The sequence below is a fragment of the Pongo pygmaeus genome, chromosome 17 (genome assembly GCF_028885625.2).
Source record: "Pongo pygmaeus isolate AG05252 chromosome 17, NHGRI_mPonPyg2-v2.0_pri, whole genome shotgun sequence".
Lineage (NCBI taxonomy): Eukaryota > Metazoa > Chordata > Mammalia > Primates > Hominidae > Pongo > Pongo pygmaeus.
This window is the reverse complement of record NC_072390.2, coordinates 50,631,367-50,648,191: the sequence shown is the minus strand read 5'-3', so window position 1 is coordinate 50,648,191 and position 16,825 is coordinate 50,631,367. Positions and strand designations below refer to the sequence as shown.

Sequence of the window (16,825 nt, the reverse complement as noted above, 5' to 3'; positions counted from 1 at the left end):
AAAGATCATCTCCATTTAAATCTTACAAGGAAGGTCAAGTCTTCCTCAGTTATTCAAGAACTTTGAAAGGCTTCAAAGACATGAGGCTCTACCCTTCACTCTGTTATCTTTCTCTTAACTAAAGCTGCTTAATGTAGATAAAATGGACATAACTGTTTCACTAATAACGTTCCCAATCAGAAGCTGTTTTACCGAACTCAGGTGAGATTGTATCCTGCTTTTTCCACAATGACCAGGTTCGATCTCTGGAAACAGCTAGTAAGAACTTGTCATTAGGTGAGAAGGCCATCTGCGTGACTGTCAAACTGTGGAAAACTAAATTCTGCACCTGTTTCCAAGATGTAGTGTTCCAAAGAATGATAGCTGCATGCTCTTTCTTAGCTGCCTGTAGGACAGAGATGAAACAATGAAGCTAGTAAGTAAAAATAAACTGAAGAGAAAACATTTTAAAAACAACACATTGTTTCTATGAGTATATTTTATTTATCTGTTTGAATTCCAAAAAAAAATTCCTAGGAGATAACATACTACAAGCATTTCTAATCTCTGGGAAGAATTACAGATGACTGGGATTAGAAAAAATGAATCATCGGGGACTACAGTATCAGGTTTTCTTTCTTTCTTTTTTTCCTTTTCACTGTAGCTCTCAGATCTTAAAAAATTATTCCATGATCAAAACTGTGACATGGAGGGGGAAAAAATAAAACGCAAAACTGTGGCATGGAGGGGGAAAAAATGAAAATTATTCCAAAATAAAGGGTTTACTTTTAAAAAGATCAATCCTGAGAGAAATTAAAGACCTGAATGAATGACAGGCATATTGCATTCATATATCAAAATACTCAATATTGTTAAAATTCTCCCCAAATTGATCTAGAGAATCAATGCAATCTCCATTAAAATTCCTGCAGGTATTTTTGCAGAAACTCTTAAGCTGATTCTAAAATGCAAAATAAAGGATCTACTATAGCCAAAATAACTCTATACTTCCTAATTTCAAGATGTATTATTAAAACACTATCGTTACTAACAGAGTATGGTACTGGCATCATATCAAAAAAGATCAATAGAACCGAATATAGTCTAGGGAACAGACCCACATATATGAACAACCAACTTTAGACAAAGGGACAAAACACAGTGATGAGGGGGATAGTCTTTTAAAAAAATGATGCTGAAACTGGTATCTACAATAAAAGAAAATCAATTTTAATCTATACTCCATGACAAATACAGGAATTAATTTGAAAGTATCATAGGTCTAAAGGCAAAAGCTAAAAATCCATAAAACTCCTAGAACAAAACACAGCAGAAAAATCCTTGTGACCTTGAATCAAAGACTAGATATAAGAAAGACACAGCCTAATTAAAAAAAAAAAATTGATAAACTGGACTTCACCAAAACATAAAACATATGCTATTTGAAAGACACTGTTAGGAGAATGACAAGCCACTGAGAAAAAATATCTACATAAGCACATGTGATAAAGTTGTATCCAGGGTATATAAAAAACTGTTCAGTGTCCATCAATGGATAATTGGATTTTTAAAATGTGGTATGTATACACACACACACACACACACACACCATGAACTACTACTCAGCCATAAAAAACAATGAAATCATGTCTTCTGCAGCAAAATGGATTGAATTAGAAGCCATTCTCCTAAGTGGGAAATGACTCAGAAGCAAAAAGCCAAAAACCAGACATCCTTGCTTACAAGCAGGAGCTAAACAATGGGTACACATAGACATATGGCGTGGAATAATAGTAGACACTGGAGAATCAAAAAGGTGGGAGGGGTTGAGGAATGCAATACTCAAGGTCCAAGGTATACTACTCAGGTGATGGGTATGCCCAGAGTTCAACAAGACACAATATATCCATGTAACACAGCTGCATTTGTACCCCTAAATCTATAAAAAAAACTTTAAAAACTTTTCAAAACTCAGTAAGAAAACAATCTAATAAATAAATGGGCAAAAGATTTGAATAGTTTCACCATATTTTCATATGGATAAAAATTAGCACATGAAAAGATGCTTAATATCATTAGAGAAATACAAATCACAGCCATAATGAGCTGCTACACACTTACTAGAATGGTTAAAGTTAAAAAGACTGATACTAAGTGCTGGTGAGGGTGCAGAGCAACTGGAAATCTAATACACTGCTGCAAAAATGTATAACCACTGCAGAACACAGCATGTCAACTGTCTTAAAATTTTAAATATACATCTACCATACCATCCAGCAATTCCACTCACAGATATGTACTCAAGAGAATGAAAGCATATATCCATGCAAAGATTTGTACATAAATTTTCATAATTGTACCATCGGTAAAAGCCCAAAACTGGAAAACAACCCAAATGTCCATTAATAAGTGAATGGATCAATAAATGGTGGTACATCTGTACAAGGTAAAACTACTCAGCATTAAGAAGGCATGAACTACTGATGCATGCAAAAACATGGATAAATCTCAAACAATTATGATGAATGAAAGAAGCAAAACCAAAAAAGTACATACTTACATGATCCTATTTATATACAATTTTAGAAAATGTAAACTACTCTATCATGACAAAAAGTAGACAAGTGGTTTCGTAGGGATGGAGGCAGGAGGGAAAAGGGAGAGGCAGAAGAGAGGAATTGCCAAAGAGCACAGAAAATGTTGAGGGTTGATGGATATATACAGTATCTTGATTGTAGTGATGATTTATACAGGGATAAACATGTCAAAACTTATCAAATTGTTCACATTAAACATACCATTTATAGTATGTTAATAACCCTAAATAAAGCTGTTAAAAAATGTTTAGAGGATACACATCTTGTTGTGAGTCAACTTAAAAAGGGAAAAGAAAAAATCAATTACAGGATTGACAGTGCCCTAAGTTAGAAACAAATTATCTGCTCAGTAGAAGCCCAGACATTTGAACTACTGAACTCCATTTTTCCCAAAGGCTCCTAAAAGAGAAGGAAGTCCTCTCAGTACCATTTCAAAGAATAAACAAGTCGGGTAGGGGTGGGTGTAGGGGAAGCACAGCAGTATTTCTTATGATGCCTCTCAACGCAGATCAGCGGCATAAATCCACAGTAAAAGCAGGGACACGAGCCCATGCAGGTGGGCAGCCCTTATCATCATATTTAAAACAAGTAAATAAATTTCAGAAAATTTAAGACGAATGTGTGGGTTTCAGACCCTTCAGATAATCCTCCACAATTGCTATATCATTCCATAGGATATGGATAAATACTGAATGATGAATTCAAGACCATCCTTCTAGGTAAATGCAAAAGTCATCTACCTTAGGTCAGTGAAAAGAGTGTCCTCAAAAAAAAGTCTGATGGACTTCACTCCAGGTTTCCTCTTCTCATTTCCCTGCGTCTCTATGACTCCAATTATTTAAAATTTATCACATTTTTAGGTGTCATTTTGAGATATCGTTGTTTTATATACAGAGTCTCACTCTGTCACCCAGGCTGGAGTGCAGTGGCGCGATCTTGCCTCACTGCAACTGCCACCTCTGGGGTTCAAGTGATTCGCATGTCTCAGCCTCCTGAGTAGCTGGGATTGCAGGTGTCATTTTGAGATACCTGATTAAATCACTTTTAGCGGGGGGGCACAGATAAGCTCAAAATGTGCAGCTGAAACAGACTTAAAATGAAACCATAAGCTTTTGAAGAGACAGAAGGGTAAGAAAAATTGAGAAAGTAAGATTCAAAAAACCAAGCACTAGTGGCCTTTCACATAGAGTTCTGCCTAAATCATTACCAAAGTTGCAGGAGCCTGATGACCCAAATAACCTGTGACCAAACAGAATCAAAAGTAAACTTCCCTACCTTACAAGCTGAGGCAAGCAGAGTCTTTGAACTGTTACAAGTAACACAAAATATTTCATAACCATGCCCATATCTAAAATTTAAAAAGAAAAAAAATGTACTATTAGCAAATGAATCTATTCTCATGCCACACAATTTTTGAAAGTAAAAAGAATAACATCAACCTCTCTAGCTAACATACAATTCTTTTAAGGAACATTATATGTTTGTCTAGGCAAACATTTGAGAGAAAGACAGGGAGATGGGAGAAAAATGCCAGCTTCCTATAAGTAATATAACTCATTCAAACAATTAACATACAAGTTTTCACCTCCTACTTTCAACCAGCCAGTATCTAAACAATAAACCATGGAAAAGTCTTCATCAGGAACCATCAAAGACAAAAAGACCATGACTAACAACAAAACTTAAGTCTTTTTTTTTTTTTTCGAGCCAAGGTCTCACTCTGTCACCCAGGCTGGGGTGCAGTGGTGCAATCATGGCTCACTGCAGCCTCCAATTCCTGGGCAGAAGCAATCCTCCAGCCTCAGCCTCTCAAGTAGCTTGGGACTACAGGCATGCATCATCATGCCTGGCTAATTTTTAAAAATTTTTTGTAGAGATGGGGTCTCGCTATGTTGTCAAGGCTGGTCTCAAACTCCTGGCCTCAAGTGATCCTCCTGCTACGGCCTCCCAAAGTGCTGTGATTACAGGTGTGAGCCTCTGTACCCAGCCAAGTCTTTTTAATAAAGAAAAAATATATATTGTTACGCTTCTCTACTTTAAAAATAAGATGAATAAACAAAACTAATGAACATAATAAACAGTAATATAAAAATAAACGTGAGGTTTAATTCTCATTCCTTATGAAGAGCCACTAAGAGATATATAGAAGAGAAGGAAAAGGTAGGTAGAAGGAAGAAAAAGGAGAAATCAAATTGTGGGGTGGGGAGGAAAAGTCAGAAGTTATGACAGAATCAGACCAAAGAGCTAAATACAGTTTAACTTACAGTTTTTGAACTTCAGGCCACAAAGTATTCTGCAGAAGATGATCCTCAGTGGGAGGCTCTAAAATAAATTGAAGCTATTTTTTTCTATGTTCATCCAAATACAAAAGTGAATTCTATAGCACTTATTTAGGTCAGCAGCAATAGATAACATACTGTGTGTTCTAGCGATTTATTAAATTGTCTTTGTCACTTCTTACCAGTAAGTATGGAGGGCTGAAAGGCCACCTGCTGATACTCAAAACCAGTACTAGTTAACAGCTCCTCTTCATCAGAAGGCTGAGAAGCTATATCTCCTAGTTTGAAGAAATACATCAAGAATATAGTCACTATTTTTATATCTCCTTCACTTGTCTCAATATTAAGGCCACCAGATAGAAAGCAGTGGTGATTCAAAGTGGTGTAATTCACAGCTGTGTCCATGTGATTCCAAAGGCAACAGTATTTCCATTACTCCAGTATTTTCCAAACATGCTCCTGGCGGCATTAATCAACTCCATAAAGGTTCTTTCCATTTTCTTTGATCTAACAGTCTCCAAACTTTTAAAACTACCCAACCAACTCTTCAGGTTACCCACATTCCATCTGTAGTTCTAACACCAAAAAACATACTTTGTGGCAGGGCGTGGTGGCTCACACCTGTAATAACAGCAGTTTGGGAGGCCAAGGCAGGTGGATCACCTGAGGTCAGGAGTTCCAGACCAGTCTGGCCAACATGGTGAAACCCTGTCTCTACTAAAAATACAAAAATTAGCTAGGCGTGGTAGCACATGCCTGTAGTCCCAGCTACTCGGGAGGCTGAGGCAGGAGAATTGCTTGAAGCCAGGAGGCGGAGGTTGCAGTGAGCTGAGATCGTGCCACTGCACTCCAGCCTGGGTGACAAAGCAAGACTCTGTCTCAAAAAACAAAAAAAAAAAGGAAAAAACATGCTTTGTGAAAACTGCATCTACTTCAGTGGTCTGAGTGTGTACAAAGAGTACTTATCACGAAATAGGTGACAGAAAAGATAGATACATATATTGTGATTAAAAAAAAATCAGCTGTAACAAACATTAGGTAGACATTACACAAGTGTGTGACTGGGGTTTAAGTACCACTATGGGTTTAATAATTTTGAAGACAAAAGCCTTACCCTGAAAGACAGCTTTATTTGATAATCCCAAAGCAGGGACAGTGGCTCCTTCTGGAAGATCACTATCTTGCTAGAATAGAAAATATAATATCTAAGTTTTAAATGCTAAAGTTTTATTTGCTAATTTTAAAACTAAAAGTTACTGTTACTTCAGGCACTACAAAAAAGTCATGCTCATAAATGCCGAGAAACAGTTTAAAGACCATCTTGGGTGGATGTCTACCTGTACTTTCACTTCCTGAACCAACACTGCAATGCTAAGCAATCACTCTCCAACAGATAGGCCCTACCAGGCCTCCAACTCCCACGCAATCCATAAAGTCGGGCATCCTCTCATCCATAAAGGGATCTCGTTGAACCATAACATTTCAATGGGTTTCAGGGTCTGACAGGAAATGCAGTGAGCTGAAAATGGAAGGCCCAGAGCTCTACTTCCAAGATAATCTCACAGGCACATCCCCTGATGATGCTCATATAAACACAGATGCTTCCCAGAAGGGAACAGTTACAGCATTAGTCATAGTATTTTCATTAAACATACCTAACTAACTGAGTATTTTAAAACTTCGTATGAGTGTCATTTGAAAAGGCAATATCTGCTTAGATTTTGCAATTTATATCAATCAAATTATTACATGTGAAAATATATGCTAACCATCAAAACTGGCACATGCTCATTTGCTAAGAGTGTTCTGTACAATTTAGACTTTAATACAGAAGCTGAAACTAGACACAAACATGAATAGTAAGAATTTAAAACCATCAAAAATGGCTACCTGGGACACAAGAAACAGTATGCTTTATCTCAGAAACCAGGAAAAACTAACATGGAAAAGAACAGTAAGAGGCATTCCTACATACCTATCCCAACACTTAGTATGGGAGCAAAACCCAAACGAGAGCAAGCAGCTCACTACTCTACAGGATCCCTGTATCTTAGGACACAGAACTAAGTGTACAACTGGGACTAAGCCTCTCATGGAATCCTAAAACCCCATTTCAATTCCTAGAACTGAAGAGATCCTGAAACTAGCTGCCCCTCCGCCTCCATACGCTTAGCTCTACATAATAACCACAATTAAGACTTCCCTTTTGATCTTGTTCCTATTGTCCATTATTATTAGAAACAACCACAACAGAATCTTAAATCCTCTTCACATAATCAAGAAAGCCTGTAGCATGAGGTGCTGAGTATACATTCCAGGAAATTTAGTTAGATACTTCATTTCTAATGAATTTCATTTTCCTCTCCAGTCTTACCCAGACTGGTGCTAGTTTCACTGCCTTCAGAGTCTCTTGGCTTCCAGATAATTCTCTTCCAAAATGCTTTTCATCACTCTTTGTGTAGGAGCCCCCAACAGCACCCCACAGTCAGACTGTGCCTGCCTCCCAAGTCCTCCATCATGGACTTTCCCCATTCTCCCCACTTCTATCCAGTCTTTAGTCCAACAGGTACCACAATAGCTCTGGCCTCCCCTTTGCTCTCTCTCTCTCTCTTCCCTTTGCTCTCTCCCTCTCTCTCCCCTTCTTTTTGCCTATCAAAAGGGTACTTATCCTTTTAGAGCTCAGAACCAAATTTGTGACTCAACTCTAAGTGAAGGACTGTATAATATGCACTTCTGTGTAACCCATCTTCCTACTTAATTTTCCTTCTTTCAAAATTACTTCATAATTTTTATAATCCATGTATTTTTATAAGTAGCTCAAATCTTTCTTAGAAGGGCGTATAAACATAAAAAAAAAAGTCACCCTTACAAAACCCAAATCGAGTCCCATTAAACATGTTCTCGTTTTTCCAATACAATGACCTCTTCCTTCTATGAAATTTACTTTAGTACCAGAAGATTTAGCAATTAACTGGTCTCATCTAATAACTGCAGATACATTAGTTCCATGGTCCCCTACCTCTTCCCCTACCATACAGCTAGATGGTAATCTCCTTGAAAACAGTATCCATCTTTTATTTTGTTCTATTCTAGGTACCTAACACTGTGATAAAACATCGTATTCATGTCTCAATTGAACACTAATGCAGCTTTGTAGTATTTTGAGCTCATTTGCTACACAAAATTTCTAGTTTTAGTATTTAAATCATTACACCCCACAGTGCACAAAAAACTTTGTCAAATCTTACATTAAGAAACAATATTACTTTCTTTCTACCCATATATTCCATTTAAAGCCTGAGGCAAAAATCTTTTTAAATTTAAAATGAAGTGACTAGATTTAGGTAAAATATTTAGAGAAATACTCACATTACAAAGCACATGATTCAGTGATTGTCCTGTAATGGCACAAAAATTTTCCACAAAATTCCGAGGTGCAGAAAAAACCCGAAGAACTTTTTCATCTGCTCCAGATACAAACTGAAACCGATTAATCATTGCCAAACATTTCAGGTCATATCCATGTATCTGAGGCCTTGCAATTTCATGCCAAGTCACCTGGGTAAAACGGGATAAACAAAAATGATCATTCAAAAGCTGAATTTTCAATAAGCAAATTATTAGATGAAAATTATTTACTATACAATGGAAATATAACCATGGGGCAAATTCATCCATGAATAAACCACAACTGGGCAGTATTGGTAAAAATTACCAAGAGCCACAGAAAATCACTCAAAATCATTTGACTTGTTTTTCAGTTGACTATAGATGCTGTTCCCAATGTTCTCAACTCTATTTATTTGAATCTACCACGTGTTACTGAAGCAGTAGTGTTAGTGGCAAACTTCATTAGCTCTTACGGACTGACCCATAGTCAGTTCCATGAATTTCTATCAGAAACTGAAGCAGAGGATCCTGATTTTCTCTACCACATAGCAGTTCAAGGTTTACCAGTAGTGAAGTTTTACAACTGTTTGAGCTCAGGGCCAACAGTTAGCAATTAACTGGTCTTATCTAATAATTACAGAAACATTAGTTCCACTGCCCCCTACCTATAGCCCTACTCTACAGCTAGATGGTAAACTCCTTGAAAACAGGATCTATCTTTTACATTTTGTTTTATTCTAGGTGCCTAACACAGTGAAAATTTCCTTAAACAAAAACTGCCCTCACTACTATTATCTAATACTATATGACTTCAGGCTTTTATTGTACACTCGATAATGCTTCCTAATGAATTAAACCTAAAATTACAAGACATAATGAAACTAGGCAACAAAGCAAGACCCTGTCTCTACAAAAAATCTAAAAATTAGCTGGGCATGGTGGCTCACACCAGTAGTCTTAGTTACTTGGGAGGCTGAGGCAGGAGGATCACTTGCGGCCAGGAGTTCAAGGCCAGCCTGAGCACATAGCAAGACCTTGTCTCTACAAAAAACAAAAAATAAAATGTCCAACTGTTTTCCAGAGTGGCTGTATCATTCCGCACCCCCAGCAGCAATGTATGAAAGTTCCAGTTGCTCTGCATCCTTACCAGCACTTGTTAATATATTTTTTACTTTAGCTATTCAAGAGGGTGTGTGGTGGTATCTCATCATGGTTCTAATTTGCATTTTTCTAATGGCTAGCGTGGCTGCCCTACTTTTCTTGTGTTCATGGATGTTTTCTTTTAAACACATTAGTAAAATAAGAAGAGGCCAGCTGCAGTGGCTCATGCCTATAACCCAGCACTTTGGGAGGCTGAGGGGGGCGGGAGTGCATCACCTGAGGTCAGGAGTTCGAGACCAGTCTGGCCAACATGGTGAAACCCCGTCTCTACTAAAAATACAAAAAGTAGATGGGTGTGGTGGTGGGCACCTATAATCCCAGCTACTTGGGAGGCTGAGACAGGAGAATCGCTTGAACCTGGGCGGCGGAGGCTGCAGTGAGCTGAGATCGTGCCATTGCACTTCAGCCTGGGTGATGTGAAACTCTGTCCCAAGAAAAAATAAATAAATAAATAAATAAGACATTTTACCTGTGATTGGTCTTTTCTCTTCCATGGAGCAAAAAGTCTAGTTGTCTGATCAGTACCAACGGTGATAATAAATTCTCCTTCTGGATCCCAGACTAGGTCTTGGACACCATCAAAGTGTCCTGAAATGACAATCTCTGGAGTCCACTCTCTCTGCAATGGAAGTGCTCATATTACATATCAAAATAGTCAAAGACTACCACCAAAGTAAAGCACTCATGTCTGATAACAGAGAAGACTAAAGCCCTCTGGCAAGGTGAAAAGCTAAGTATACAAGATCGGATCACAGAATAATAGGATCCATTTTCCAATCAATCATATAAGAGCTTAAGCATTCAAATATGTGTTGTATCCTTTAAATCAGTAACTGTGGGAAATTTCCCTCCATTCATCATTTATTGAGCAGCCAGATACTACTTAACCTTTCTGTGTCTCAATTATAGAATAAAACAGTTATAACAGCATCTACCTTCTAGGGTTATTATAAGGATTAAATGAGTTACATTTGTAAAGTACACAGGACAATTCTAGTATATACTAGGTTCTATGTGAGTATTTATTAAACTAAATAAAAATTGTATAAAATGTAAAAATATCGTGTAAAACGAGTCAGTGGGTTCTGCATGTGGACCTGATGGCTTTATTAAGTAAAAAGAGTTACAGGTGTAGAGGACAGACAACTGAATCAAACCTAGTTGGTTCACCTACTAAGAAGCCTGCAACAACAACCATATAAACAAATAATGACAACAAAATATAGAAAATGTCATATGCCTGGTCCACAGAGCATCTTTTTGAACCTCAAGTGGGACTAAAATTTAACCTTTAGAGGAAAATTAAATGTGTATAAATAGCTAATAGGTCATTCAAAACCTAGTCTGATGGATAAGTCTGTGACTAAACTATATTATGTCTGGTCGAAAAAAAAAAAAAAAGCCTGTGACAAAAAATGTTACTCCCTCTGTGAACAAAAACTGATTCTAAAGTTAGCACTAATGGGAGTTTACAAAAAGTTCTGAGCAATGGACAGCACTTTTGGACTAACAACAGTTTCCCACAGTAACAGTCCTGAAGGGCAGTGTTTGGCTTTTAAAAAATCCTCCTTGACTGTAGCAATATAGTGCGGGAGGCTACAAGTTGATGTGTGGGGGTAGAGGGACGTGGAAACTCTGTACCTTCAGATCAATTTTGCTGTTAACCTAAAACTGCTCTATTAAAAAAAAAAAAGTCTATATAAAAAACAAGTCACTTTCAATCCAATAAACCAATAAATGTTAAGTGTTTCCCTGAGTTCTGTGAGCCACCCCAAATTAATTGAACCTAAAGAGGGGGTCGAGGGAATCCTAACTTGAAGCTGGTCAGTCAGAAGTTCCTGAGGCCTGGACTGTGACTGCTGGGGTAGGGGCAGTCTTGGGGACTGAGCCCTCAACCTCTGGGATCTGACACTATCTCTGGATAGAGAGTGTTGGAACTGAATTAGAGAACACCTAGCTGGTGTCTGCTGCTTGGTGCTGGGGAAGAAACCCCCACACATTTGCTCACAGAAGTTAATGACTGTTGTGGTGTAAGAGAGAGAGTTTTCCCTATGTACTTAATGTTAGTGAAGCAGGATTTGCTGGAAAGGCCCTGACTCACGGAATCATGTGGTTTGGGAAGAAAAAGGATAAAAGGGTGGGGAATGAGGAATCTTTGATCATGTGCTCACCAATGGTATGAAGCTGCAGCTGTGTTGAGATCAGTTACTAAAGGTTAAAGTTACCAGTGGAATTTACAGATAGATCCAACTCCAAGCGTTGGTTCATTGGATACATAAGGAAATGCAAACCAATAAGAAAAAAGTGAAATATTCAATCCAATATTCAATCCCTTGGTCAGTTATCTATAATGGCTAAAATGAAAGTACAAGAGGGTGCTGGATAAGGACTTGAGGCTGGACCCAGCTCAAAATGTGGGTGCGAGCTCAGGCCACCAGTCTCAAAGTCACCCACAAAGCAGAGAATTATGCAGGGACAACAGAAAATATTTCTAAGTCCTGTGGGACCAAGAAGGTAGTCAATGTGGGGGAAGGGCAAAACCAAGTAACTACTGAAACCAAAGGGTGTAGTATGAAGGAATTGTTCCATCTTACAGACTGGTATCATCAGTTTCCTGGGGAACCTTTGCTAAAGTGGACTATGAAAGTGATTAATTTAGGGGCAGTATCTTTGGTTTTAAATGCTACAGAGTGGAAGAGCATATTCGGGTTGATGCAGGACCCACAGCTCACTAGTGAACAATCGTGGATGGGGATATATAATCAAGACACACAGGAGATTATTCCTGAGGGAACGGCCAGCCAAGTGGACTGGATAAATGCCACTGTAAGGTCTGTTTACCCCCAAAAATGGGGACTGCCTAACATCATCTATAAATGCCAAGTGTAACACCCCAGATAGGGCAGCTAACATGCTTTGTATGCAAGCCTTGTGAGACTGGCTTTGTGATAACAGGGATATTCACCTGCTGAATACGCCTGTTACCCAGATCACAGTAAATGCTATAGTTAAGGGGGTTCCTTCTACATGGGCACCCCATGTGATGGTACTCCTGCAGAATCGATAAACAGTTCAAGAAGCCTTATTAAACTTGCTGTCTCAGCTTCTCATGAGTCTTACAGATGCTAATAAAAACATTAGGTTGACAAGAAAACAGGAAAGGTAAAAGGGAGAGATTCAAAGGCAGGGTGGAAATCTTTAGATGGTTATTAAGAAACAGAAAGAATAAAATAGAAACTGATGGTGTTAAAACAAAGATCTTTGTTTTTTTTTTTTTTTTTTTTTTTGAGATAGGGTCTCACTCTGTCACCCAGGCTAGAGTGCAGTGACGCAATCACGGCTAACTGCAGCCTCACCCTCCCTCCCAGGCCCAAGTGATCTTCCCACCTCAGCCTCTGAGTAGCTGAAAAAAAAACATTAAAAAACGAGAACTGGCTGGGCATGGTGGCTCAGGCCTGTAATTCCAGCACTTTGGGAGGCTGAGGAGGGTGGATTACTTGCGGTCAGGAGTTTGAGACCAGCCTGGCCAACATGGTGAAACTCCGTCTCTCCTAAAAATACAAAAAAAAAAAAATTAGACGGGCATGGTGGTGGGTGCATGTAATCCCAGCTACTCAGGAGGCTGAGACAGGAGAATCAATTGAACCAGGGAGGCAAGAGTGCAGTGAGCCAAGATCGTGCCATTGCACTCCAGCCTGGGCAACAAGAGCGAAACTCCACCTCAAAAAAAAAAAAAAACCAGAACAGAAGATACTAAATGGATCTGGATGCCCAACCATCATTTCTTCAGACCAAAGAATTAACCACGCCTGGCTAATTTTTGTCTTTTTTGTAGAGATGGGGTTTTGCCATGTTGCCCAGGCTTGTCTCAAACTTCTGGGCTCAAGAGATCCATCCATCCACCTCAGCTTTCCTAAGTGTTAGGATTCCAGGTGTGAGCCACCATGCCTGTCCTAAAACAAAGTAGTAATACAACACTATCAAAGGCTGAGTGGACCAAAGGGAGTCCCACCTGGTCTCCCAACATTAAAGGATGCCAAACCAGTTTACTGCATTTCTCCCAGTTTGGAGAAATGGTAAAAGCTGGAAGGCAGGGCAGGTCAGGGTGGCTCATGTCTATAATCTCAGCACTTTGGGAGGCAGAAGCGGGTAGATTGCTTGAGCCCAGGAGTCTGAGACCAGCCTTGGCAACATGGTGAAACCCCGTCTCTACAAAAAATACAAAAATTAGCCGGGCATGGCGGTGCCTGCCTGTAGTCTCAGCTACTCAGGAGGTGGAGGTGGGAGGATCGATTGAGCCCAGGAGGTCAAGACTGCAGTCAGCCATGACTGCACAATTGTACCCCAGCCTGGGCAACAGAGTGAGACCCTGTCTCAAAAAAAGAGAAAAAAAAAGCTGGAAGGCAGAGACTACAGTGAAAAATCTCATCTGGCCTGGGGCAATAGTGGGGGAAACTACTGACAAAAGGGCTGGAGTCCTTTGGCTCAACCCTTGGCAGCAAGGGACCCAAAGCTTTTTGTAGAAGAAAGGGTAAAATGGTCTGGGGGTGAAGTTCCTGAAAACAGAACATAAAAATCTAAGGGTTAATAGGATTATGAAAGTTGGTATATTTGAACACACTTCATATGAAGTGGTTGCATCTCTTTTACCTGATTGTATCATGGGGCTGAACACTGTGTCTGATTGGGGAATGTTTCCCCACCTGGTACTGTAAAACAGAAAGCATGTAAATCTGACCTTCAAGCAATATTAACTGGATATGCTAAATGGGAACCAGCAGAATTGCCTGAACCACACAATGCAGGGTAGAAGCTAGAGTGCTGGGAAGGATAAATTCTCCACTTCATCACCCTCTGTGGCACAGCTCCTCAAGCTTATTATGGCTAAAGCCTCTGAGTAGCTCCCAGCAACAACTACTGGGGTTTGGACTAGAGTATTTCCACTTGAGGGGCATTTACTGTCTTGCTATGAAACATTAGCTGAAGCTATCCCTATGACACCTGAAATACCCATACTGTCTCCAGTGATGTCAGAGAAACATTCTAATGGGGATGGCAGTGTCCAGAAGAGTTCCATAATAAAATGGAAATGCTTTATACTACCTGGGGAATGGAAGGAGGAGATACCCTTGAGCAAGGAGTTTCTTTTCCCCTAGAACTGACGCTGGAACTGTGTGAAAAACTGCTAGATTCTGCAGTGTCAGATGAACAGCTCTCAAGAGCTGCTTGGTTAGTAGATGGCAATTCCAAGGCACATAATGCCAGAAAGAACTGCTCTGTTTGTCAGCGACAGAGACTGCTGATGGCTACAGGGCACAGACTCTGGTGGGAAGGCCCTGAACATGGCTGGCAAGTAAGACCGATGCTAGTAGCCCTGGGGAGCTATAAATGGGTCTTGACAGGAACTGAAACTGACTGTGTAGTAGGTTTTGCTTATCCAGTGAAAGATGAAAATGCTCTACGTGCCATAAAAAAACCAGAACAGAAGATATTAAATAGATCTGGATGGCTGACTATCATTTCTTCAGACCAAAGATACACTGTACAGCTCATAATGTCCAACAATGGGCAGAGATATCTCCTCCTTAGAGTCACGGTTTGACAGAGAAGTAGAAATGGACAATTGAAACATCGGTTGTCTAAAACAAGGGGAGATAAAAGCATGAAGGGCTTGCTTACACACCTTCATGAGTGTGTACTCACACTCAACATGAGTGGAACTTGAGTGTCCCTGCTAGATTTTTTGTTTTTCTTGTTGATATGGGGAAGGGGGTTGGGGAGGATGCTGGTATGACTATGCAGCTCTTACCAAGGGAGGAATACACTGGTAAAATGACTATATTTGTTTTCTTTCTTCCCCAAATCGCCTCAAAAAAATTTTTTTTTAATTTATTTTTTCTCCTCTACCTGATGCAGTGGGCCTAGGACCAGGACTGCAACAACAAGTACTGGAACAGCAGGGATGATTTCTAAGCAAAAAAAAAAAAACCAAAAAACAAAAAACCCTACAACTATGTTTCTAAGTCTTGTATCAAAATTCCTAAGGCATGACGGGAATGGGTTGTACAGTTGTACCTTCACCCCATCGAGCAAAATTAGGGCTAATGGTGAAAACAGCTACATTGCCTGGTGGTAAAAATAGCTCACTAGTTCTGCACCTAACCTTAACCTGTCTGAACGCAGTAGACTGAGGAGCTACTTGCTTGACTTGTATTACTGCCAGCAATCTAGATCAACACAATGGCAATTCTAATGTGCCTTCCAAAGATGAAAAGGTTTGGGTATTAATGGAGAGAAGGAGAAATAGCAGCTGAGAGTAAAGAAATGAATAAATGGGTCATTGAGGAAAATTCAATATCACATTAACAACTCATAAGAGTCTCAAGAGCAAGAGATGACATTGTCTCTTAGCTTCATTATGCCAGATGCCTGAAAGAGTGAAGTTGTATATAATATTGACTGAGGCTACTCCTTCTGAAACCTGACAAGATTGAAGGAAATCTGCAAACCTGAGTGGCCTCAGCCTGGGAGACATTGATACAGTATGATGGACTGGACTAATTATTGACTGTGTGTGCGTACACATTTTTTTTTTTTTTGAGACAGGGTCTTGCTCTATCACCCAGGCTGGAATGCAGTGGTGTAACCATGGCTCACCGCAGCCTCAACTTCCCAGGCTCACACAATGCTCCTGCATCAGCCTCCCAAGTAGCTGCGACCACAGGCGCCTGCAATGACACCCAGGGCTGCAAGCCCATGGCTAATTTTTAAAATTATTTGTACAGACAGGGTCTCCCTATGTTGCTCAGGCTGGTCTCAAGCTCCTGGGCTCAAATAATCCTCCCGCCTTGGCCTCCCAAAGTGCTGGGATTACCAGCATGAGCCACCACACCCAGCCTATATTTTTTGATGTAAAGGATCCCTGGCCTGAGGGATCCATGGCCTGAGGTGTTAAGTACACTGGTTTTCTCTGACAAAAGTTCCTGGCTCAAAACTCCCATAGCCCTTGGTACAGTCTTCAGCTACAAAATTGTGTATATTAGGCTTCAGGGTCAGGCCTCTAATCTTCCCCACCTGTTTGACTGTGTGTCTTAAACCCGACCAGCTGGGTGCAGTGGGTCACACCTGTAATCCCAGCACTTTGGGAAGCCGAGGTGGGCGGATCACGAGGTCAGAAGATCGAGAACAACCTGGCTAAAACGATGAAACCCCGTCTCTACTAAAAATACAAAATTAGCCAGACACGGTGGTAGGCACCTGTAATCCCAGCTACTCAGGAGGCTGAGGCAGAAGAATCGCTTGAACCCGGAAGGTGGAGGTTGCAGTGAGCCAAGATTACGCCACTGCACTCCAACCTGGGCCAAAAGAGCAAAACTCCGTCTCAAAAAAAAAAACAAAACAAACAAACAAAAAAACCCT

At 39.9% G+C, this 16,825-nt stretch overlaps 1 protein-coding gene across 2 annotated transcripts in view; it reads right to left on the bottom strand.

The window, feature by feature from the left end:
- Positions 1–16,825, bottom strand: part of ELP2 (elongator acetyltransferase complex subunit 2) — a 45,870-nt gene that overhangs the window by 11,013 nt on the left and 18,032 nt on the right. For both annotated transcript variants that reach the window (XR_010124169.1, XM_054461484.2), the window contains exons 12-18: positions 9,876–10,025; positions 8,225–8,413; positions 5,970–6,039; positions 5,038–5,133; positions 4,841–4,898; positions 3,852–3,924; positions 193–385 (exon numbers count right to left, since the gene is read on the bottom strand). Coding sequence is in view for 1 of the 2 variants with exons in the window: in XM_054461484.2 (XP_054317459.1) it covers positions 193–385; positions 3,852–3,924; positions 4,841–4,898; positions 5,038–5,133; positions 5,970–6,039; positions 8,225–8,413; positions 9,876–10,025 (829 nt within the window). In the remaining variant the exon portion in view is untranslated. The remainder of the gene's footprint in view (positions 1–192; positions 386–3,851; positions 3,925–4,840; positions 4,899–5,037; positions 5,134–5,969; positions 6,040–8,224; positions 8,414–9,875; positions 10,026–16,825) is intronic.